The sequence below is a fragment of the Pleurodeles waltl genome, chromosome 4_1 (assembly GCF_031143425.1).
Source record: "Pleurodeles waltl isolate 20211129_DDA chromosome 4_1, aPleWal1.hap1.20221129, whole genome shotgun sequence".
NCBI lineage: Eukaryota > Metazoa > Chordata > Amphibia > Caudata > Salamandridae > Pleurodeles > Pleurodeles waltl.
In genome coordinates, this window is record NC_090442.1 from 666,100,128 (window position 1) to 666,125,132 (window position 25,005).

Below are 25,005 nucleotides of genomic sequence, written 5' to 3' on the forward strand. Positions count from 1 at the left end.
TGACTTTTTTATTCTGTTTTTGCACGTACTGGAGGACTAGGTGCTGGCCTGTCATCTTGATGATTTCCTCTCAGTGACCACAGGCTGCTGCCTCTATCCATTGAGAGTTCTTTCTTCTCCAAGAGGTCTGCTGTGAGCAAAACTGGTAATATATCATTCTGCAGGAACAGACGGCTAACCGGAAGCTGGTCCAAGGTTGATTCTGATTCCTTTTTTTAATGACTTGGTAGCTGCTTCATTTGCTAACTAAATGAGGTACCTTGTTGATGATTTTAAGCAGGGGCGTGGCCAGGAGCTTCTTCATAGCTGTGATAGGATTTGCAGTATTGCCCACATTGAGGGTTTTTCTTGCACCTTCAATTATTATTTATCAAACTTGGATACATTTAATTTCTACGTTTTCTATAATGTTTTGCATTGGTTGTAAATTGCTGTATAAATGTTTCATTCAGGGCCTGCAGCTTTTAATTGTATACCATTCTTTGAAATGTATTTCGAAGATATTGAACCTCAGTTTGCTAAAACTTTGCACTTGACGTTTAGAAAGGATGCCTTTTTGAGAGCAGCTCATACATATGTAGGCCTTGAATCTAAATTGGACAAACAGGGCCTTTTAAACGATGCCATGTCTTTTTTTTAATGTCTGGCGTGAATGGTCAGAGTTGGAGTTTTGTTGCTTTCTCTTGATATATTTAATTTGCAGAGATACTAGCAATATGAGATGGTTTCTGAAAATCCATTAAAAAAATCTGACAATTGATTTAGATAGACCTATTGCACTTCATCACAAATTTGATAAATTATTGAACCCTGTTTAATGCTGCTGAGCTTAGTGTGCTGTACGTTTTTTAAATCAGTTTCACATTTTTAAATTTAAATGAATGTGAAAATTGTTTTATGGATGTTATCCCAAAACTGTGTTTTTATGTATTGTAATGTGTGGCAAAAGACCATTAAAGCTCCTTCTACAGAAAGCTAGCACCGAGGCTGCAAAGATGTATGTGGCTGCAACTGTTATCCTTTGAAATGTCCGTTTGCAGATCATATACCTAGACCTCTTTTACAGAACAGTGAGAATCCTTTTTGGTTAAATGAGTCAATTTGTCCTGGTTTATTTTAAAGGTATTGTTTTGGGGATATGCCCCTCTGTCCGTCTGTTTGTGTAGTTTGCTATTTTGTTCAGCAGTTGTGAACATCAGAAAAGGTTCTGATTTATGGAGAAGTCAAGGTTGTTATCATGTTGTAATTTTAGCCTAGTGTTCTATCAGGGGCATCCTCATTCAATTCATAAGCAACCCATCTTCCCAGTAGACCCATGATATTTGCTAATTGTTTGGTGTAAGATCCTTCCTGTGGAACGTACTTCAATGTACACCATCTTTTGACTACTTCAGGTCAGGTTGCATGAGAGTGAAGTGGCTACTCCATTCTCCCTTTTGGTGAGACTGTGCCGCATGTCTGTCTGACTGAATTTCATTTTTAGAACTTTTTGTCAAGGGATTGAAATACTTCAAGGCTGGGAAGCTCTGTGTGTATTCTTTGCATATAATAAAAACATTTCTTATAGTAAAAAGTATGCCTTTGCCAAAAATATTACCTTTTTGGCATAAAGAGAGATAGGTTCAGTGTTTATGAATTTGATGAACATTCCCATATTAGAAAATCTTGGTTTTAATAAACGCTGAGCATTAAAATCTACACAGCGGAAATGTGCCTGCCATGCTGAAACTTTTAACCTCCTGAATTGTTCTAAAAACTATTGACCTTTTGAACTGGTTTTGTCCTCCAAATGGTAACTTTCGCTAATTCATTATGTATTTTGCTGTCTTTACAGACAAGGAGGACTGCTTGTCAATTTCCATCCTTCCATACTGGCCTGCCTACTTCCACAGCTGACCAGCCCAAGACTTGCTGTGAGGAAAAGAACCATCATTGCTCTAGGCCATTTGGTCATGAGCTGCGGCAACATAGTGTTTATAGACCTCATTGAGCATTTATTGACTGAACTGTCAAAGAATGATTCCATGTCAACCACTCGGACCTACATACAGAGCATCGCTGCAATTAGTAGGCAAGCAGGCCATAGAATAGGTAAGTTGTTACATGGAATAACTAAGAAATTCTTTCTAAAATTGTTTTTCAATGCTTTTTGTCCTAATTTGGACATTTTCTTTTGTGGATTTATTGCAGTTTATTACATATTACATTATTCTCACCACTGATTCGTGTAGCTGTACATTTCTTCTTCTTTTGCAGGTGAATACCTGGAGAAAATAATACCATTGGTAGTTAAATTCTGTAACGTAGACGATGATGAGCTAAGGGAATACTGCATTCAGGCCTTTGAGTCATTTGTTAGGAGGTAAATTACATTGGCACCTATTAATTCAGTAGTGTTTTTGTTGTATGTCTGATGTGGCTGCATTTTAAATTGAATCCCATTCTTAATGAATGTCCAGTTTTCATTCAGCGCGTTAAATTGTGTGAAAATACAGAATTTCTGTTTTGTCGTGGTGATTTTATCAATTCTATTGCCTTCCTTCTTTAATCTAGTGGTTGTTTACAAAATTGGCCTGAATTTAAAAAAAAGAAAAACAATTATTTTGGGTGGCGGTTGGCTCTAAAGTATTTATAAAACTCAATACCTTCTAGGACATTGATTGAGACACCAATTATCTTCTTGACCATTTTGGAGTTTGTTTGCTTTTATGTGTGACTAGAACCCTGATGTAACACTAGGAGGCATCTGTGCAGTTTGGTGAATGTCTTAAAGTTCCATGGCAAGTATGTAGATCAGACTCATTTACCCAAACATATTTTATCTAACAAGCCTCACTGAATCACTGTTATGTAATTTGTTACAATTTAAACCCCACCCTGACATTTGTTTGTCATAAACCCAACACGTTCCCTTAGATACTAGGAAAAGTAACTCCAAACCTTAATCTAGCTAGCATATGGAGACAATTGAAGAATGTTCTTCAGAATTTGAAACCTGTAGTGCTGAACATTTCTTTCTCACAATGCTGAAGTCCCCATAAAATGTGAAGATTGTAGCGGTCACTCACTAGAAGTCAGTGATCAGATTTAGTGTTGTTTTGCATAAAGAGCAAGCAAAAGGAATGGTCTCCCTTCCAGAATTTGTTTTTTTCTTTTTACTATTCCTAAATTAGCAGATGAGTGTATACAATGTTGCAAGTGGTGGTTTTAAATCTGTAGAAGTTGCCTTTAACGCTCAGTTTATTTCCCAAGCCTCTCATGTAAATTGGATGCTCCTGGCCTATCTTCTGTTTTTTTATGACTGGTGTAGTTGCGCTTTAGCGCCATTTCTAGGAAACTGATACATTTCGCAAGAAATCATTCGTAAAGCAAGTAGTTAGCAGAGGCTTCAGGTCTCCTTGCTTTGTCAAACGAGCATTTCCTTTTTTTCTGCTTGGGTGCGGAAGTGTTCTTCAGTATAAACCATGCATATTGGTGTTGTCTTTATGGATGTTTCATTATTTTGGAACCAAAACATTTTCATTGCCAAATACAAGTAGTGAAGGAAGTATTGAGGACGTGTACTGTGAAGGACTAAATCATGCATCTCGCTTGTCTGAATTGTGCTTCCAGAAAAGGCAAACTGCGTGGCACATTCTGGGGCTGTATTTCACTAGTTGGTAATTTTTTAACGCACATTAATATTGTTTGGGCAAAACATTGACCTCATTAGTACAAGTTTAACCCCTGTAATACAGCTGGAACAAATAGACCAGTTAAAATATATGATGGACCTAACACTGCATGTTGTGTGTGTGTGTGTGTCTTTTTGTTTTATAACTGTCAATCCTTTTGGGTTACTAACTATATTATTAGCTGAAATTGTGCAGCAGCTACTGTATTATGTAAAATTGTATGGTAAAACCATAATTATGTGGGAAAACTTCACTGCTTCAGAATTAAATAATCCCAATGGCTCTCAATACCGTATGCAAGTTTGAAAAAAATGTTCTCTGAATGTATGGCAGGACCCTGTGCCAGTTAAAGTCCATACTAGTAGTTATTCTTTTTTTAAAGACACTTTTGTTGCGCATGTCCTTTTAATATTTTTCAGGTGCCCTAAGGAGGTGTATCCCCATGTGTCTACAATTATCAATATTTGTCTCAAGTACTTAACCTATGATCCCAATTACAACTATGATGATGAAGATGAGGATGAAAATGCAATGGATGCAGATGGTGTGGATGACGATGATCAAGGTACATTTTTTAATTCGATATCTAAAAGTTTGTGAATACCGTTAAGCCAGAAATAACCATTTAATTAAGTTGAAGCAGTTTTGTTTATTTCTCACATTTATTCATTACAAAGCTACCTTTCCAGGTCATGCCTGAGGATTTGTTACTCGCCACAAATCATATTTATATTCCCTCTTTTTTTCTGTATACTCTTTTCAGTCCTAGTAGCATGGAAATAGTTATTGAAAAACTAGATGTTAGCTTTACTCCACTCAAAATATATTTTCTCTTAAACCACTAATATTTTGTTTCTTATTGTTACAGGCAGTGATGATGAGTATAGTGATGATGATGATATGAGCTGGAAAGTTAGACGTGCGGCTGCTAAGTGCCTGGATGCTGTGGTTGGCACCCGGCATGAAATGCTGCCAGAGTTTTACAAGACTGTCTCTCCAGCCTTAATTGGCAGATTCAAAGAACGTGAGGAGAATGTGAAAGCTGATGTATTCCATGCATACCTTTCCCTTTTGAAGCAGACCCGCCCTGTACAGAGCTGGTTGTGCGACCCAGATGCAATGGAACAGGGCGAGACTCCATTGACCATGCTTCAAAGTCAGGTTAGTTTCCTGTGAATCTTCATTTTGCCTCTTTCATTGTTAAACACTTAGTCCATTTCTCTTAACATGAGCAAATTCTCCACAGTGGTTTAATTTTTTGCTACTATTTTTGTTAATCTTTGAACATTGGTTTTCAAGTATCAAAGCAAACTTTTCCTCCAGTCAGTCTGGATATACAAAACATTAATTTGTACTGGTCATGCAGCATTTGTAAATTTTTGGTATCATTCTGACCCCTCTGTCACTTGAATGTATCCAACACCAATATCACAAGACTATCCGCTTCTGGCTCTTGTCTATATGTCTCTGTGTGAAAGATAGATTCCTGTTGCTATAGTAAGAACACACTCGTGTACAACATGGGTCTAGATCTTTCAACTGACTTCTTAAACAGAAAGCATATAACAAACTGGCATAATTTAGCATACTTGAACGATAAAGTAAATGGGTAGTGTCTTGTGTAAGGATGGGGGTAGTTTTAATTTCACCTATGTAGCCTGGAAAGTAAGAAATTCCCTCAATGCCTGAGGTTGCTGTAGTTTGCTTCTGGCACCCTTGCACTTCCTCCAGCCAGATGTCTTGTCCAACAAGGACAAAACAAAAAGCTGAAAGGAATTGATTCTCTGTTATGTAATTATCTCTGAAATCCTTAAACAATGTGAATATCTCCACACTTCCAGAATCCCCAGAACACCATTTAAAATGTTTTTAAGTGAAAACTTGTCTATAAGTGACAACATTTTCTGCTTCCTTCTTTCGGTTTTAAAGTATTTCCAGTTAGCAAAATTAATATGCTGCTTCTTTTTCTAAAACCCTACTGTACTGATTTCTAATATCCTATACCAAAAGCAAATGTAGCCTAGGCACACCTACATCAAGGGCAATGTGATATCTGACTCCTACTATTGTCATCACAGTACGTAAGAGACTGTAGGAAGCTGCCCTGGTGTGTGGTGGACACCTCTGGTGTTGGCATCTTATACCTATTCCAGACAACCACTATTAGTGAATGAAGGCAGTGTCTAGGATCCAGGGCTCTCTAGAGGTAGCTGTGGATGAGACTTCTCTAGGAGTGTAGAGCACTTGCAATACCACAGCAGTCACACAGCAACTTATCAAGCCTGAAAGGAACCACAGAGTGTTGAAAAATAAAGGTACTTTATTATAAAACACTGAACTAGACTACTTATGGAGTAGTTAGAGGTGAGCTGGGAGAGCCAGGGACTCCAAGGGATGAGTACCTAAGTGACCGCCAGTGCCTGGGAGATCAGAGGTAAATAGCTGGTCTTCCTAAGGACTAACAGGAGGACTTAGAAAAGAAACTTTGCAAGAACAGGACCCGATCAGAGGAACCCAAAGGTGGATTCTAGTAGAAGAGGACCTGCAAAAGAAGGGGACCAAGTACAGTCCACGATGGAGTGTCCAGACGAGGCAGGAGCCACTGCATTACTGGGACTAATCCCATCTTAGTAAACCATAGATGTGGACAATGCCATACATGTATTCAGGCTATAGTAGCTGACCGTTTGACATACAAAAACAGAAACATCAGTTTGAAAACTATGACTAACTGCAAGAGTAGTAATGCGATCTTTTGTATTCTCTGTCCATGTAGACTAGGATATGTGGGAGAGAAAAAATTGACCCGCTTAAGTACACGGACTCAGATAGGTATAGAAAAAAACAAGTGTGTTTTTTGGGGGGATTTTCTATTTGAATACAGTGGAAAGTGGTCTGAATGACAGAAATCCGTGGGAGAATGCATTTTAGTCTACCAGGATATTAGGTTGAGCTCTGTATTCTCTCTATCGGTTATACTTGGGTAAGTTTTCACCTCTTTGTCTATTGATAGAGACTATGTATTTTTTCTTATGATTTATTGATGTATTACCTTTTGTAAAGAGGTCATTCTTATTATTCATATAAATCTCAGATTATTTATCTACTTTAATTTTGGCATTGACACATGGTTCTGTTTATATATACACAAAGAAGATGATTTCAATAGTTCTTTATTATATATTATTCAGAAGTATGTTGGAGTCAAATGGAAAATTAATATCCATCTATAGTTTCCATGGTCGTTTTTCTCTTCTATATCTATTCTGAGTAATCTTGTGTGTGTTTTATAGTTGATCCATATTTTGTATTGATATTTGGCATTATCTTTATTATAATCTGTCTTCTTTATTGTTCATACATTGTTGCTATTTTGCTTATTTAGCTTTTAAGTTTTTGTGGCTAACTTCTAGACTCTAGGGTTACTTGTTGTATTAGGTTCTTTTATTTTTGTCGAAGAGGCTTCACCCAGGATGGCGGCCACAAGAAACATTACGTTCGATGGCATATGTTGCTGCAGATACACATGTTTGGCACAGTCCGCTGCCTGGTGTTGGGCTCGGAGTATTACAAGTTGTTTTTCTTCGAAGAAGTCTTTTTGGTCACGGGACCGAAGGACTCCTCCCTCTTTGGCTCCATTGCGCATGGGCGTCGACTCCATCTTAGATTGTTTTTTTCCGCTGTCGGGTTCGGACGTATTCCTTTTCGCTCCGTGTTTCGGTTCGGAAAGTTAGTCAGAATCTCGGAAGAAAGCGTCGGTATTGTTCCGTTCGGTATCGGGATAGTTAGGTACATCGACACCGATCATCGGAAGACTTTGGGGCAGTTTCGATCCCCCATCGGGGCCTGGTCGGCCCGACCGCGTGCGACATCGAAGCCGATGGAACGGACCCCGTTTCGTTTCTGCCCAAAATGTCACAGTAAGTATCCTTATACAGATCAGCACTTGGTCTGTAACTTGTGCTTGTCCCCCGAGCACAAGGAGGATACCTGTGAAGCCTGTCGAGCCTTCCGGTCCAGAAAAACACTCCGGGACCGAAGAGCCAGGCGTCACCAAATGGCGTCCACGTCGACAAAACAACGTTTCGACGACGAAGAGGAAACATTCTCGGTTCCGGAATCAGAATCCGGAGACTCCGACGTCGAACAACAGCAACAAACTGTGAGTAAGACGTCGAAAAGTAAATCCATCGACAAACCAAAAGCCCAGGGGACGCCACTGCCAACAGGCCATGGCTCGACCCATAAATCAGGCGACCCGTCGAAGGGGCCGAAAAAGGGCACGCCCATAGCGAAGACACCCGACTCCGGTCGAGGGACCGCCATGGAGCAACCTCGGAGCCGAGAAAGCGGCTCCGAGAGACAAAAACAAGATACCGGCACCGAAAGACATCGGCACCGAGAATCCGTGCCGAAAGGAACAAAAATACTGTCGGTGCCGAAACCGAAAAAACATTCTCTCTCGGCGCCGAAAAATACCACACCTTCATCCTACTCAGAGGAACAAGGACTAAGTGGTCAAATGCACAAATTTGGACAAGAGCTCCAAAGTGTAGAATCGGACTACACACAAAAGAGACTGTGCATCCAGCAAGATACAGGGAAGATATCAACCCTTCCCCCAATCATGAGGAAAAGAAAGATCGGACTTCCAAAGGATGACACACAACCACAAGCCAAAGTGGTTAAAAAAGTCACGCCTCCGCCCTCTCCTCCACAGGCATCGCCGGCACAAACACCGCCACAAATGCACTCACCAGCGCAAACTACCATAAGTCATGACGATCAGGATCAAGACGCTTGGGACCTGTATGACACCCCAGTGCCGGACAATGATCCCGAGTCATACCCCACAAAGCCGTCACCGCCAGAGGACAGTACCTCATACTCGCAACTGGTGGCTAGGGCTGCAGACTTCCACAATGTCCAACTGCATTCCGATCCTATAGAGGATGATTTCTTATTTAACACCCTCTCGGCTACACATAGCCAATATCAATGTCTCCCAATGCTACCAGGGATGTTACGGCACGCAAAACAAATTTTTGAGGAGCCCGTAAAATCAAGAGCCATCACCCCAAGGGTGGATAAGAAATACAAACCACCACCCACAGACCCAGTGTTTATTACTTCACAGTTACCACCCGACTCTGTGGTAGTAGGGGCAGCTCGCAAAAGAGCAAATTCACATACATCTGGCGACGCCCCACCTCCGGACAAAGAAAGCAGAAAATTTGACGCGGCAGGGAAAAGAGTGGCGTCACAGGCAGCCAACCAGTGGCGCATCGCAAATTCACAAGCGCTGCTGGCCAGATATGACCGTGCACACTGGGACGAGATGCAACTTCTCGTAGACCATCTTCCCCAGGAATACCAAAAAAGGGCGCAGCAAATAGTGGAAGAGGGACAAACGATCTCAAACAATCAAATCCGCTCTTCACTAGACGCAGCCGATACTGCAGCAAGAACAGTCAACACTGCTGTCACCATAAGGAGACACGCTTGGCTACGCACTTCTGATGGATACAACTACCTGTGGATTCCTCACCTCATGAATACTCCCATGGCGCCAGCATTCTACGGAAATCTTCTTACTAGTCTCTGCACGTCGACGAGGACGTCACTGTCTCGCACGCGACGCCGTCTGACGTCATACAGGCAATAAGAGGTCCTCGACGACGTGCGGACGTCAGTTCCCTTTTTTCCGTGCATTCGAAACGGTTATCTTCGAGGGAGCAACTGTTACTCTTGCGGTTACAGTGTATATCTTGCTGCGTACTCTTTCTCCGTGGAAATAATGTCGCAGAGAAAGTCTGGATTTAAGCCTTGTCGTGAGTGTGGAGGCAAGATGTCGGTGACGGATCCTCATTCCGATTGCCTTTGGTGTTTGAGCTCCGACCACGACGTCTCGACTTGTGATTCATGTCAGCACATGAATCCGAAGGCCCTTAAAGAACGTGAGGCGAAGCTGTTTATGGCCAAGTCAAAGGAGAAGCATCACAAGAAGTCTTCTCCAAAACATCGGCGTCATCGAGACTCCCGGCGCCGTAGAGAATCTCGGCGTCATTCAAGGGAGGCTCGTTCCAGGTCTCCGGATCGGCGCCGAAAGACATGGGAGGTCAGCCCCACGGTGACGCCGCATCCTTCGACGCCGTTGCCCTCTCCGGCGTCACCAACTTCGCCTGGACAGGCGTCGGTGATTGAGGTATTGGAGCCTCAAGTGTTTTCTCCGGCGCAGACGCCGAGGCCGGAGTCGGGGTCGCCTCCGAGACAGGCACCCCAGTATCCGGCTTTTCCCACCCCTGGAGCCGATAGTTCCGCATTCTTGAATGCGATGTATGCCATCTTCCAACAGATGGCTCCAGGGGGTGCTCCGGCTGGGCCTTTGGCCTTTTCTTTGGGTGATCCTGCGCCTCTTCGGCCGGCACCCTTTATGCCCTTTCTCCCGTTTGGGAACGTGGGCTCGGCGCCAGTGTCGGCGCCGGTGGCCGCTCCGGTGGCTTCAGAAGGATTGGCCCCGGGGATTTCCATCCCGTCGACGTCGGGATTTCGGCCTGTGACTCCGGTGGGTCCATCTGCTTCAGCTGCTCTTTCGTCGGCGCCGAAGTTACATGTGGCGCCGGACGCGGCGTCGGTGGCTTCTGAAGATCGGCGCCGATCTTCGACTTCGGCGGAGGCATTGTCGACTCCGCGTATTGAACAACGACTTCATTCGAGGAGACGTGCTCTCCGGGTACTAGAAGAGCAGGAGTACCAACGAGCCCTAGAGGAAGGAGAGCTAGAGGACTCGGGTGATGGGCTGCGTGGACTGGAGTCGGCCAGTGGGCTGGACACTTCCCCTGAGTGGGACCTTTCGTCCCCGGGGGAATATACTGAGGAAGCTGCTTCCTTTCATACAGTGGTACGGAAGGCAGCTAGTTTTTTGGACCTGCCTTTGCCGGTGGTGGAGGCAAAACAAAACCTTTTGACGGAGGTGTTGCATCCGGCCTCAGCCGCGGCGGAGCCTCTGTTACCTTTTAATGACGCTCTGCTGGATCCGGTTTTAGAGGTGTGGAAGAGGCCGGCATCTTCCCCAGCAGTTCACAGAGCCGTGGCCAGGAGGTATCGGACGGCTCCAACTGATCCTGGTTTCCTATCTAGGCACCCTACGCCGGAGAGCTTGGTAGTGCAGGCCTCCTGTTCGTCCAAGTCAGCGCCTGGTTCTTTCCCGACGGTGCCTGGGGACAGAGACTCAAAAAAGCTAGAGGCGCAGTCGAAGAAGATTTTTTCGTCCTGCAGTCTGGCGTTAAAGGCCACTAATGCGACCTGTATCCTGGGGAGGTATATTCATGCTCTGATGGATGACATCTCCTCTTCGTTTACAGAGCTTCCCCAGGGTCTTTTGGATCTTGTCTCTGATGCCCAGGCTGCTGCGACCCAAATTATCCAGACGGGACTGGATACCACCGACTCGGTAGCCAGAGCAATGGGCACAACTGTGGTGGAAAGGAGACAGGCCTGGCTCCGTAACTCGGGCTTTTCGGCAGATGTACAGTCCACATTGTTGGATCTCCCGTTTGATGGGGACAAACTGTTTGGGGCTAAGGCTGATTCGGCCTTGGAACGTTTTAAGGAGAGCAGGGCCACGGCTAAGTCGTTGGGACTCCAAGCTCCTTCTTCCACGGCCTCTTCCAGATTCTTCAGGAGGTTTCGTGGATTTGGGCGTGGCTCTTCCTCCTCTTCCTTTCGGGGAAGATATCAGCAACCTGCCTCTTCCCACCCCTATAGATCTTTTAGGGGGAGGGGTAGGGTCCGCACCAGGGGAGCCTCTCAGCAGCACTCTGCCTCTTCCTCATCCTCTGGCGGGGTGCAGCAGGGGAAGCAGCCTTAGGCTTCCACCATTTCCCACTCACTCCTCTCCTGTAGGGGGAAGATTACAGCATTTTCTCACCAAATGGGAGACTGTTACGTCGGACACTTGGGTTCTCAGTGTTGTGGGAAAAGGCTACACCCTTCCCTTTCGGGAGTTTCCGCCCCTCATCCCGCCCCGCCCTTCGTATTGTTCACAAGAACACCTCCTGTTGCTAGAACAGGAGGTAGAAGTCCTCCTTTTAAAGGGCGCGGTGGAGTTGGTCCCGGAGCAGGAAAGGGGTCAAGGAGTTTACTCAAGGTATTTCCTGATTCCCAAGAAGGATGGTCGTTTGAGACCAATTCTGGACCTGAGGATCTTGAATTGGTTCCTCAAGCAGGAAAAGTTCAAGATGCTGACCCTAGCACAGGTGCTTTTGGCGTTGAACATGGAAGACTGGATGGTGTCTGTCGACTTGCAGGATGCTTACTTTCATATCCCGATACTCAAGTCACACAGGAAGTATCTCCGGTTTGTGGTGGGATCGCAACACTACCAGTTTGCGGTCCTTCCGTTTGGTCTTACTTCAGCACCTCGAGTCTTCACGAAGGTGATGTCGGTGGTTGCGGCAGAGCTCAGAAGGAAGGGGATAGCAGTATTCCCTTACTTGGACGATTGGTTGATCAAAGCCAAGTCCCCGGAGCTTGTGTTGCGTCATCTGCAGTCAACAACCCAGTTGTTGTTCGACCTGGGCTTTTCGGTGAACGAGCCCAAATCTCACCTGGAGCCCTCTCAGCGCCTCCTGTTCATAGGGGCAGTACTGGATACAACATTGGGTCGGGCCTTTCCTCCGCCTCAGCGGATTCAAGATATTCAGGATTTGGTTCCAATGTTTCGAAATGGAGCGGTAGTTCCAGTCCTCAAGGTCCTTCGTCTGCTCGGTCTTTTTGCCTCCTGCATTCTGTTGGTCATGCATGCTCGCTGGCACATGAGGGCTCTTCAGTGGTGCCTCCGAAGGCAGTGGTCTCAACACAGAGGGGATCTAGAGGGTACTGTCAAGATCTCCAGAGATGCTGCTGTGGATTTGAAGTGGTGGATTGCAAGCAACAATCTTTCACAAGGAAAGCCGTTCCAGCAGTCGCCACCAGTGGCCACAGTCATAACGGATGCTTCCACTCTAGGGTGGGGAGCTCATCTGGGGGATCTGGAGATCAAAGGTCTTTGGTCTCCAGAGGAACAGATTTTTCACATCAATCTGTTAGAGTTACGGGCTGTACGTCTGGCTCTCAAGGCCTTCCTCCCTTCCCTTCGTGGTCAGTCGGTACAGGTCCTAACGGACAATACTACCACGATGTGGTACATAAACAAGCAGGGAGGAGTGGGGTCGTACCTTCTCTGCAGAGAAGCTCTTCGACTATGGTCCTGGGCAAAGGACCATCGGATTTGCTTGATAGCAAACCATCTGGCCGGAGTCTTGAACGTGCGTGCGGACAGTCTCAGTCGCCACTTCTCGGCAGACCACGAGTGGCGTCTCCATCCAGATCAAGTCCGTTTAATCTTCCACAAGTGGGGGTTTCCTCGGGTAGATCTGTTCGCCACTCGAGAGAACGCGCATTGTCCGTTGTTCTGCAGCCTTCAGTATCCGATGCAGGAAGCGTTGGGGGACGCGTTTCAAATGACCTGGTGCGGCCAGTTGCTTTACGCGTTTCCTCCCATACCCTTGATTCCTCGAGTATTGAGGAAGATTCGCCAAGACCGGGCTCTAGTAATCTTAATAGCTCCGGATTGGCCAAGGAGGGTGTGGTACTCCGACCTTCTCCAACTCTCAACGTGCCCGCCGCTCCGTCTCCCTTTCAGGGCAGACCTCCTCTCACAGTCGCAGGGGCAGGTTCTACACCCCAACCTCCAGAGTCTGCACCTACATGCCTGGAGATTGAACGGGGCAACCTGAGTTCCTTCTCTCTCCCGCCTGAGGTAGTGGATGTTATATTAGCGGCCAGGCGACACTCCACTAAATCTATCTACGCTAATAGGTGGTCTAAATTTGTTGCGTGGTGTGGAGAGAGGCAGATTGATCCTTTACATGCTCATCTATCGGACGTTTTGTCTTTTGCTCTATCTCTGGCGCAGAAAGGCTGTGCAGTGGCTACCATTAAAGGTTATTTATCGGCCTTGTCAGCCTTCATATGTCTTCCAGACCAACCATCTTTATTTAAATCCCCTATTGTTATCAGATTCTTGAAAGGTCTTCTAAATCAATATCCTCCAAAGCCATTCGTTATGCCGCAATGGGATTTGTCCTTAGTCCTGACTTTCCTTATGGGGTCCCCTTTTGAACCTATGCATTCTTGCCCCTTGAGGTATTTGGTTTTAAAAACAGTCTTCCTGATAGCTATAACATCAGCAAGGAGAGTGAGTGAGTTGCAGGCCTTATCAGTAAAACCCCCTTATACAACTTTTTATGGGGATAAGGTGGTGTTGAGGACCAAGGCTGCTTTCCTCCCGAAGGTTGTTTCACCCTTCCATTTGGCTCAGGCAATTACTTTGTCCACGTTCTATCCTCCGCCTCATCCTTCCAAAGAGGAAGAAAGACTGCACCGTCTGGACCCAAAGAGAGCGTTGAGCTTCTTTATCGATAGAACAAAGGATTTCAGGCTGGAGGATCAGCTGTTTATTGGATACGTGGGCAAGAGGAGAGGAAAGGCAGTCCACAAGAGAACACTATCCAGGTGGGTTGTTCTTTGCATTAAAATATGTTACTCTTTGGCAAAGAAGGATCCTCCTGAGGGCATTAGAGCTCATTCCACCAGAGCTAAGTCGGCCACTTCGGCCTTAGCCAGAGGTGTTCCTGTGGTCGACATCTGCAAGGCCGCAACTTGGTCGTCCCTTCACACTTTTGCAAAACATTACTGTTTAGATTCTGAGGTTAGAAGGGACGGCCATTTTGCACGGTCAGTGCTGCAGGATTTCTTGGTTTGACCATTTAGGCACCCACCGCCGGGCGTGGTACTGCTTTGGGACTCTATTCATGAGGTGAGGAATCCACAGGTAGTTGTATCCATCAGAAGAACGAGTTACTTACCTTCGGTAGCGACTTTTCTGGTGGATACATTAGCTACCTGTGGATTCCTCACGGTCCCACCCGCCTCCCCGTTGCCTTTATGGTCTTGCCAAGTAATCCTTGAGTGTGCTCCTCTTGGTCTTTGAGGGTGCAATAGATGTATATATATAATATATTTATATATATGTAGGTATATGTCTATATATCTTTATGTATATACTTGGTGTGTGTATATATTTTAAAAGAGAGAGTTTTATATATATATATATATATATATGTACATAAAAAGATTTACAGTTATTCATACAATGTGGTGTATTTTTACATTATAATGGATGTTGCTTTGTTCTTTCATTGCATTGCCTGGTTGTTCTCATGCACGTAAAAAATGATTGGTACTGACGTCCGCACGTCGTCGAGGACCTCTTATTGCCTGTATGACGTCAGACGGCGTCGCGTGCGAGACAGTGACGTCCTCGTCGACGTGCAGAGACTAGTAAGAAGATTTCCGTAGAATGCTGGCGCCATGGGAGTATTCATGAGGTGAGGAATCCACAGGTAGCTAATGTATCCACCAGAAAAGTCGCTACCGAAGGTAAGTAACTCGTTCTTCAGGCTTCAAACCTGAAATCCAGCAGGCTGTCCTTAATATGCCCTTCAACGAGAAACAACTGTTTGGCTCGGAAGTGGATACAGCCATTGAAAAACTTAAAAAGGACACAGACACGGCCAAAGCCATGGGCGCACTCTACTCCCCGCAGAGCAGAGGCTCTTTCAGAAAAACTCCATTTAGAGGGGGGTTTCGTGGCCAACCCACAGACACCACCAGCCAACAATCAAGAACCACACCATATCAGGGTTCCTTCCAAAGGGGTGGTTTCAGGGGATATCGGGGGGGTCAATTCCCAAGGAGTAGGGGAAGATTCCAGACTCCAAAAACACCTCCACCTAAACAGTGACTTTCAAGTCACGCAACCCCTTCACTCAACACCAGTGGGGGGAAGACTAAGCCAATTCTACCAAGCTTGGCAACAGATTACAACAGACAATTGGGTATTAGCAATAATCCAACATGGCTATTGCATAGAATTCCACAACTTCCCACCAAACATCCCCCCCAAAACACGCAAAATGTCACAACATCATTTAGAACTTTTAGGACTAGAAGTTCAAGCACTACTGCAAAAGGATGCAATAGAATTAGTACCAGTACAACAAAAAAACACAGGAGTTTACTCCCTGTACTTTCTAATTCCAAAAAGAGACGAAACATTAAGACCAATATTAGATCTCAGGACACTAAATACCTACATCATATCGGACCATTTTCACATGGTCACACTACAAGACATCATTCCACTGCTCAAAAAGCAAGATTACATGACCACATTAGACCTAAAGGATGCGTACTTTCATATACCAATACACCCTTCTCACAGAAAGTACCTACGGTTCGTATTCAAAGGAATACATTACCAGTTCAAGGTGTTGCCATTCGGAATAACAACTGCACCAAGAGTGTTCACAAAATGTCTAGCAGTAGTAGCAGCACACATCAGGAGACAACAGATACATGTGTTCCCTTACCTAGACGACTGGCTAATCAAAACCAACACAGTAAAAAAATGCGCAAACGACACCACCTTTGTCATACAAACCCTTCACAAACTGGGGTTTTCCATCAACTACACAAAATCACACCTAGAACCGTGTCAAACACAACAATATCTAGGAGCAACCATCAACACATCAAAAGGAATTGCCACTCCAAGTCCACAAAGAGTGCAAGCATTCCACAAGCTAATAAGTGCTATGTTTCCAAACCAAAAGATACAAGCAAAACTTGTGCTAAAACTTCTAGGCATGATGTCATCATGCATAGCCATTGTCCCAAACGCAAGACTACACATGCGACCCTTACAACAGTGTCTAGCATCACAATGGTCACAGGCACAGGGTCAACTTCAAAATCTGGTGTTGGTAGACCGCCAAACATACCTCTCGCTTCTATGGTGGAACAGCAAAAATTTAAACAAAGGGCGGACATTTCAGGACCCAGTGCCTCAATACGTTATAACAACAGATGCTTCCATGACAGGGTGGGGAGCACACCTCAATCACCACAGCATTCAAGGACAATGGGATATACACGAAACAAAACTTCATATCAATTACCTAGAACTGTTGGCAGTATTTCTAGCGTTAAAAGCCTTCCAACCCATAATAACACACAAATACATTCTTGTCAAAACAGACAACATGACAACAATGTATTATCTAAACAAACAAGGAGGAACACACTCAACACAATTGTGCCTCCTAACACAAAAAATTTGGCAGTGGGCGATTCACAACAACATTCGCCTAATAGCACAATTTATTCCAGGAATACAAAACCAACTAGCAGACAACCTTTCGCGAGACCACCAACAAGTCCACGAATGGGAAATTCACCCCCAAGTTCTGAACAAGTACTTTCAAATTTGGGGAACACCCCAGATAGATTTGTTCGCAACAAGAGAAAACTCAAAATGCCAAAACTTCGCATCCAGGTACCCACACCGCGAATCACAAGGCAATGCTCTATGGATGAATTGGTCAGGGATATTTGCGTACGCTTTTCCCCCTCTCCCTCTCCTTCCATATCTAGTAAACAAGTTGAGTCAAAACCAACTCAAACTCATACTGATAGCACCCACATGGGCAAGACAACCTTGGTATACAACTCTACTAGACCTTTCACTAGTACCGCATGTCAAACTACCCAACAGGCCAGATCTGTTAACACAACACAAACAACAGATCAGACATCCAAACCCAGCATCATTGAATCTGGCAATTTGGCTCCTGAAATCCTAGAATTTGGACACTTGGACCTCACACAAGAATGCATGGAGGTCATAAAACAAGCTAGAAAACCTTCCACTAGACACTGCTATGCATCTAAGTGGAAAAGATTTGTTTACTACTGCCATGCCAATCAAATACAACCAGTACATGCCTCTACTAAAAACATAGTAGGATACTTACTACATTTGCAAAAAGCGAATCTCGCTTTTTCATCTATAAAAATACACCTCGCAGCTATATCTGCTTACCTACAAACTACTCATTCATCGTCTCTATTTAGAATACCAGTTATTAAAGCATTCATGGAAGGGCTAAAAAGAATTATACCACCAAGAACACCACCAGTTCCTTCATGGAACCTTAACATCGTCTTAACAAGACTCATGGGTCCCCCTTTCGAACCCATGCATTCCTGTGAAATGCAATATCTAACCTGGAAGGTCGCATTTCTCATTGCAATCACATCCCTCAGAAGAGTAAGTGAAATACAGGCATTTACCATACAAGAACCATTTATTCAAATACACAACAATAAAATAGTTCTAAGAACAAATCCTAAATTTCTGCCAAAAGTAATCTCACCATTCCATTTAAATCAAACAGTAGAATTGCCAGTGTTCTTCCCACAACCAAATTCTGTGGCTGAAAGGGCACTACATACATTGGACATCAAAAGAGCACTAATGTATTACATCGACAGAACAAAGCTAATCAGGAAAACAAAACAACTGTTCATAGCTTTTCAAAAACCACACATAGGAAATCCAATCTCTAAACAAGGCATTGCTAGATGGATAGTCAGGTGCATTCAAACATGCTATCTTAAAGCCAAAAGAGAATTGCCTATTACACCAAAGGCACACTCAACCAGAAAGAAAGGTGCTACAATGGCCTTTCTAGGAAACATTCCTATGAGCGAAATATGTAAGGCTGCAACCTGGTCTACGCCTCATACGTTTACTAAACACTACTGTGTAGACGTACTAAATGCACAACAAGCTACAGTGGGCCAAGCTGTACTAAGAACATTATTCCAAACTACTTCAACTCCTACAGGCTAAACCACCGCTTTTAGGGGAGGTAACTGCTTTACAGTCTATGCCAAACATGTGTATCTGCAGCAACATATGCCATCGAACTGAAAATGTCACTTACCCAGTGTACATCTGTTCGTGGCATTAGTCGCTGCAGATTCACATGTACCCTCCCACCTCCCCGGGAAGCCTGTAGCCGTTTAGAAGTAGATCATAAACCTTAAACATCTGAACATTTGTAAATAATTTTTAGAAACTCTTATCATACATACATATTCACTCCATTGCATGGGCACTATTTATACCAAACAACTCCATCCTCACCCTCTGCGGGGAAAACAATCTAAGATGGAGTCGACGCCCATGCGCAATGGAGCCAAAGAGGGAGGAGTCCTTCGGTCCCGTGACCAAAAAGACTTCTTCGAAGAAAAACAACTTGTAATACTCCGAGCCCAACACCAGGCAGCGGACTGTGCCAAACATGTGAATCTGCAGCGACTAATGCCACGAACAGATGTACACTGGGTAAGTGACATTTTCATTCCGGTTAGAACGATCAGCCCATTTTATATTGTTTTGCTTTGGAATATACGTAATTTACGTTTTTGGAAAGAACATCCTCCTGTTCATGTAGGCGATGAATCTATACTAAATTTTTTTTTTGCCGTCGCATTCTTGTGTACTGTGCTTCTTCATATATTGATTTCAATATATGTATCGGTCGGAAAGCCCTTTTCTAGATGGCGACCATATTACGCAACATGTACAGATTTGAATACACCAGTCCTTTACCGATGTTGTTAACCGGAGCACATGTATTTGGCGTCTCCGGATAGAGCGATGGGGGGGTTCAATTGTAGACATGGTGGGCTTACGATACGGCGGATTGGGGAGCCATATTTAGAATCCACTCAATTCATTAAATCTGAGTTGGTGCTTCCCACTACATCACTACCGTGTTTGAGATTGGTGAGTACAGTTTTTTTTAATCTTAGTACTGTATTCGATCTTTAGATAGGAGGGCTTAGATAAGAAGGTTCCCCCTTCTGTGACATTTTTATAACCAGTTTTTATGTAATTGCTTTTCCTTCATTCCAAAGTTTGGACATTAGTATTAACATTAGGTTTTTGTATATAATATATTCGGTTTATGTGTAAGACATAGCTATACCTCAGTTGTTTTTCCTAAGATTTTTTTGTTCTGTTTTGCTTTGTCTGTTAGTATCTGTTACATACATTTGGAATCAGTGCTTTGGACACAGATTAAAGGCCATGTGGGCTGGCTTAAGAGAATGCCTAATGTTCTGACTTCTATGGGTGAGCCCATATAGCCTTGTCTATTTATTTTTCCTGATAGTGCTTCTCTCTTTTTGCATTTATGGTCCTTCTATTATGCAGTATTTTCTGGTGAACCTTCACCCGAGGGACTATTTTCAATTTTTTCTTGAGTTTGAACTTATTCTACTTGGTCTGTCCCACTAAGACTGACACTGTGGGTTTCTGAGTGTGCACTGTTTTGGTGAATATTGTGTCTACACAGGAGCTTGTGGATTTGGCAGCACTGCAGTATTTTTATTTTTATTCTGTTTTATCTTATCACTGGGTGTGTGGACTAGCGATACGTACAGGACTTTCGATTGAGCTTTTCATCATATCTTTGAATTTGTTTAGAGTTGATCTCCTGGACGGAACCTCTCTCTCTGGAAATATTTTAACCAGTTGTGGATAGTTTACCGGTGCCTTGAAGAAGGTGGGTGACCTTTTGGTCACATTGCACCGAAACATATGTCGGCAATGTAGGCAACTACGAAGAGTTTAAAAGGAGCTGGACAGTGCACTTGAAGCACCAGATGTCTACAATGTACACAATCAAAGTTTACTGAAGGAGGAAACAATATAAGAGCCTCCATAAGAACTGGATAATTGAGAGTATCTTTTAGGCTACCAGAAGATATGAGATAATAAATGAATGATCTTTTGTATAAACAAAAGTTTATATATAGTGTTGATAGGATTTTGAATATCGATGCCCCTATGTACTGTTTCAGTTATTTGCCTATGCCATTTAGGTTTTATTTTTGTATTAATATGTGAGGTATATATGAGTATGAATGGAGTGAGAGTGTCCGTCTGTAACTTTATACATGTATATGGTATATATTTATTTATATGTTATCGTTAGAAATAAATACTATTGGTATTATTTATATTCTGTAGCTCAATGTCTTAGTTTTATCATTTTGTTTGGATTCTTTGTGGAACACAAATAGGAGGTGGGTTTTGTTTTTCTCTTCATTATTGGAGCCACTACCCACCCTTCTGTGGATGAAGATCCTGGTCAACTGAGTAAGAAGATGACCAGCTGTAGAGCCCAGTAGCTGCATAGAAGTCCTTGGAGCCGTGTATTTCATGTCCCACATCGGTTGCGAGGTCGCATATGTTCAGCGGTCAGGAGAACCACCAACAAGCCTTGGCAAATGCAAGTTGGAGCAAAAGAAGAGTTGCAGGGCTGAAGAGGACCAGCAAGGTCCAGGGGACTCGACCCTTTGAGGAGGGTCCGGGGTGACTTTCAGCAGTCGAGCGAGCCAACAGAAGCAGTCACAGATCCCACAAGCAACCCACTGGCAACAGGCACAGTAAGTTGCAATGAGGCCCAGTCAGCACACCTAGAGAGGAGTCCCACGTCACTGGAGCAGCAGAGGAGACTGTCGTTGCAAGAATGAAGGGCTGGAGGCCAGGGCTACTTGGAGCCTGAAGATCCCTTGGAGTGGGAGTCAGTAAGCCTTGGTTGCTGCAAGAGTCTCAGTGCACAGGGGTGTACTGTCTTGCAAGAAGAGGCACCAGCTCCCAAAATGGACAGAGGGCAGAGAGTACCAAGGGGACCGCTTTGGACCACCACCTGTGTTGCAGAATCCACACAGTTCCAGAGGAGGTCAGAACACGCAGCCGGATGCAGTTTCCTTAGGTGGCTGCGGTGCAGGGGAGTGACTCCTTCACTCCAAGTGAGCTTCCTTCTTGCTGCAGCTGAAGACTTGCCGACCTCGGAGGATGCACAGCTGTGGAAATGTTGCAGTTACTGGAAGGAGCTGGGGAAACCATGTTGCAAGGCGAGGTCGTCTTGGGAGTTGCAGTCTTGTCGGTTCCTGAAGTGTCCGGTTGCAGTTCCGGTGGCCAAGAGCAGAAGAGGTCGATGCAGAGGAGTCCTTGTGGAGTCTTAGATGCCGAATCTGGGGACCCACATGCAAGGGAGTCCATAAATAGCCCTTAAAAGGGGTTTGGTCATTTTGCATGGTGACCACCTATCAGAGTGGGTCACTGACATCACCTGCCTGACCTGGTCACTCAGATGCTTTCAAGGACCTCAGCACATCATCTTTTCAGGATGGCAGAATCATGTGGCCACCTGGAAGTGCTCTGGGCACCACCCCTGCGGCTGTGGACAGGGCAGTGGTCACTCCCTTTTTACTTTGTCCAGTTTCGAGCCAAAGCAGGGAATGGGGGGCCTTGGACTGGTGGAAACTGGTTTATACAAGGATGACACCAATTGTGCCCTTCAAAGCAAACCGGTGGCTTAAGGAGGCTACCCCTCCCCAGGCCTGTAACACCTATTTCCAAGGGAGAGAGTGTTGCCTCCCTCTCCCACAGGAACTCATTTGTTCTGCCTTTCCCTGCTTGAGCTGGTCAAGAAGCAGGAGGGCAGAAACCGGTCTGAGGGACTGCAGCAGCGCAGGATGCCTGCAAATCCTGAAAGACAGGTAGGCGCAATACTGGGTGGTCCTCTAAGGAGCCCCAGAGTTCATGGAATCATGGCACCAATACTGGCACTAGTATTGGGGTATGATTCAGACATGTTTGATACCAAACATGCCTAGGTTCAGAGATAGCATTATGGAGCTGGACCACTGGTAGTGACCTGTGGGCAATACGCAGGTAAAATGGCTTCCCCGCACTTACAAAGTCCAGTGCATTGGAACTGGAGTTTGTAGGTGCACCTCTGCTCATGCAGGGGTGCCCTCACACACAGGAACCTGCATTCTGCCTTTTGGGCTGGAAGGGTCTACCATAGGTGTGTCTTACAGTGAACTGGTGCAGTGGCTAGCAGTAAAAGTGTGCATGCACCTTTTCACGTAGGCTGCAAAGGCAGGCCTGCAGAGATAGTTTACATGGGCTCTCATGGGTGGCATAATACATGTTGCAGCCCATGGGGTTACCCCTGGTGCACCAATGCCCTGGGTCAACAAGTATCATATACTAGGGACTGACAGGGGTACACCAGTATGCCAATTGTGGGGTGTAAAGGGTACCAAAGCAACAAGTTTTGGAAGAGAGAGCACAATCACTGGCGTCCTGGGTAGCAGGATCCTAGTAGAGACAGTCTAAACACACTGAAACAGCCTAAAAGTGGGGTTAACCATGCCAAAAAGAGTGACTTTCCTACACAAGGCACTGACCGCCATGTGGCCGCCACTTAACCAAGAGAGTAAGAGATTGGAAATGATGGGGCGCAACCTGGAAATGCCAGAGGCCTCTCAGCGCTGCATTTCCAATTCAGACCCACTGCTTAATAGATCTGGACGTCAGCAGTGAGAGGAGACAGAACAATTAATACAACATCTCCAAGTGCAGTACAAAGTTAGGGCAAAAACTATAATTCAGGAAGTCAAAACCATCGCCAGTACATGCCTGAAGCAGGTATCAGATGCAGCTGACGCAGTGCTCGGGTACCACCCAAAAAAGACATGCGGGGCTGTGAGGGTGCCTGACATCATACAAGAGTTGCATGCAGAAGTGATAAACATGCCCTTCCCAGTGCAGATCCTCTTTTGAAGTGAAGTGGATGATTCGCTGCAATGAAGGAGGACAGGTGCATTGCAAATCAGAGACCCTCCCCTTGAAATTCAGAATGGATCACAGCTCATCACCCTTCATATTGACTTTGCACTGCTGATCGGCACACAGAGAGCACCAGGGCAATATCAGTACTCTTCTGCACCAAGAGGTTAAGACACCAAGACAACACTTTCAAGATTGCCAGAAGGAGGGGAACTGCCTCAAGTGGGTTGGAACCATTGAGCAAGAGACCTGCCAGGGAAACCCCCTAAACAGAACAGTGGGCAGGATCAGAGGAGTCTTTCAGGAATGGAAGGAAGACAATCACCTCTGGTAAGTGGATCCTAAGTTTAATTTGATCTGGCCATTACATAAAACAGTTACGAAAGCCCCCCAATGATAAGGCCAGATGTCTGCAGAAAAGAGGAACTGCTGTGTCTGTACAAGAGGAAGATGAGTTAATTTTAGGAGGTCATTCCACTTCTACGATAATGGACTGTATGTCAGCCATTGACCTCAAAGATGCTAAGTCAGGGATACTACCAGTTTGGAGTACTGGCCTTTTGGATAAAATCACCACTAGGGAGTTTCAGAAAATGCTTTGCTGTAGTGGTACCACATTAGAGGAGGATGGCGATTTCTTAAATACCCATACTTGGACAGTTGGCGGGTAACTGTATTAGGACAGTGCTGGGACAGCATAGATACAGTGCTAATGGCACTCCACAGGCTAGATTTTTCCGTAAACCTACAGAAATCGTCCCCAGTCCCAAAGAAGGAGGAAATGTTTACTGGGAGCAAGATGACATTCCAGGGAGGCCAACCCCTTCCTAGTGGCAAAGAGGATCTGGGCTTTGACAGGGCAGCTGGGCTTTACTTGGAGGGTTACCCGCTGAAAGCAAAGATATTGGGTAAGCTAATGGGCTTGATGGCTTCTTCAATACCACTAATGCCCCAAACCGCACTTCTTTTGAGACCACTGCTTAAATGACTAGTGGCAGTGGTCATAGGCAGCCGGGAGTTGGGAGGATCTAGTGTCCCAAAAAGCACACCTAGAAATATTGAAACACAGAACATAGTGGGAAGACCGTTCACACAGTCAACGCCCTCTGTGACCATCACAACAGGCTCTTCCTGAATGGGGTGGGGAGCCTACATGGGAGGATTGTAAGGGGCCTGAGGAGATATGGAATCAACATAAATGTGCTACAACTGTCAGTCTTGGCCCTTATAAGCCTCCTAGCTGCACGTCAGGGGTGTAAAGACAGTTCAAATCCAGAGAGACAATACGACCACCATATTCTGACTTGCCAAACTGGGTGGGGACAAGGTCAAGCATGCTGTCAGAACTAGCACAGGATATATGTTGATGGGTCATTCAGAGAAAACAAATACTAGTAGCAATGCATATTACAGGAGTGCAGAACACAAAGCCGACAGACTTGGCAGACAGACGTATGCTTGGCCCAAGTGCCAACCACAACAGATTTTGAAAAAAATATTTTTGGAGTTGGGTACACCACACATAGATCTCTTTACACTCAATAGAAAGCAGAATGGTGGTCTCATCCAGATACCCACACAATTGGCCACTAAGGATATGTCCTACTTGTAATCCCTCTAATACCATTGGTACTAGAGAAATGCAAGCACCCGGGACTCTAATCCTAATAGCTCCCTAATGGACCAGACAAACGTGGTTCTCTGACCTGGTGAAGATAGCAGGGG

General features: G+C 44.8%; 1 protein-coding gene across 1 annotated transcript in view; it reads left to right on the plus strand.

Moving 5' to 3' along the window:
* CAND1 (cullin associated and neddylation dissociated 1) overlaps window positions 1–25,005 on the plus strand; it is a 300,273-nt gene that overhangs the window by 101,305 nt on the left and 173,963 nt on the right. The window contains exons 5-8 of the mRNA XM_069229173.1: window positions 1,835–2,091; window positions 2,257–2,362; window positions 4,094–4,239; window positions 4,543–4,835. Of these exons, the coding sequence (XP_069085274.1) occupies window positions 1,835–2,091; window positions 2,257–2,362; window positions 4,094–4,239; window positions 4,543–4,835 (802 nt within the window). The remainder of the gene's footprint in view (window positions 1–1,834; window positions 2,092–2,256; window positions 2,363–4,093; window positions 4,240–4,542; window positions 4,836–25,005) is intronic.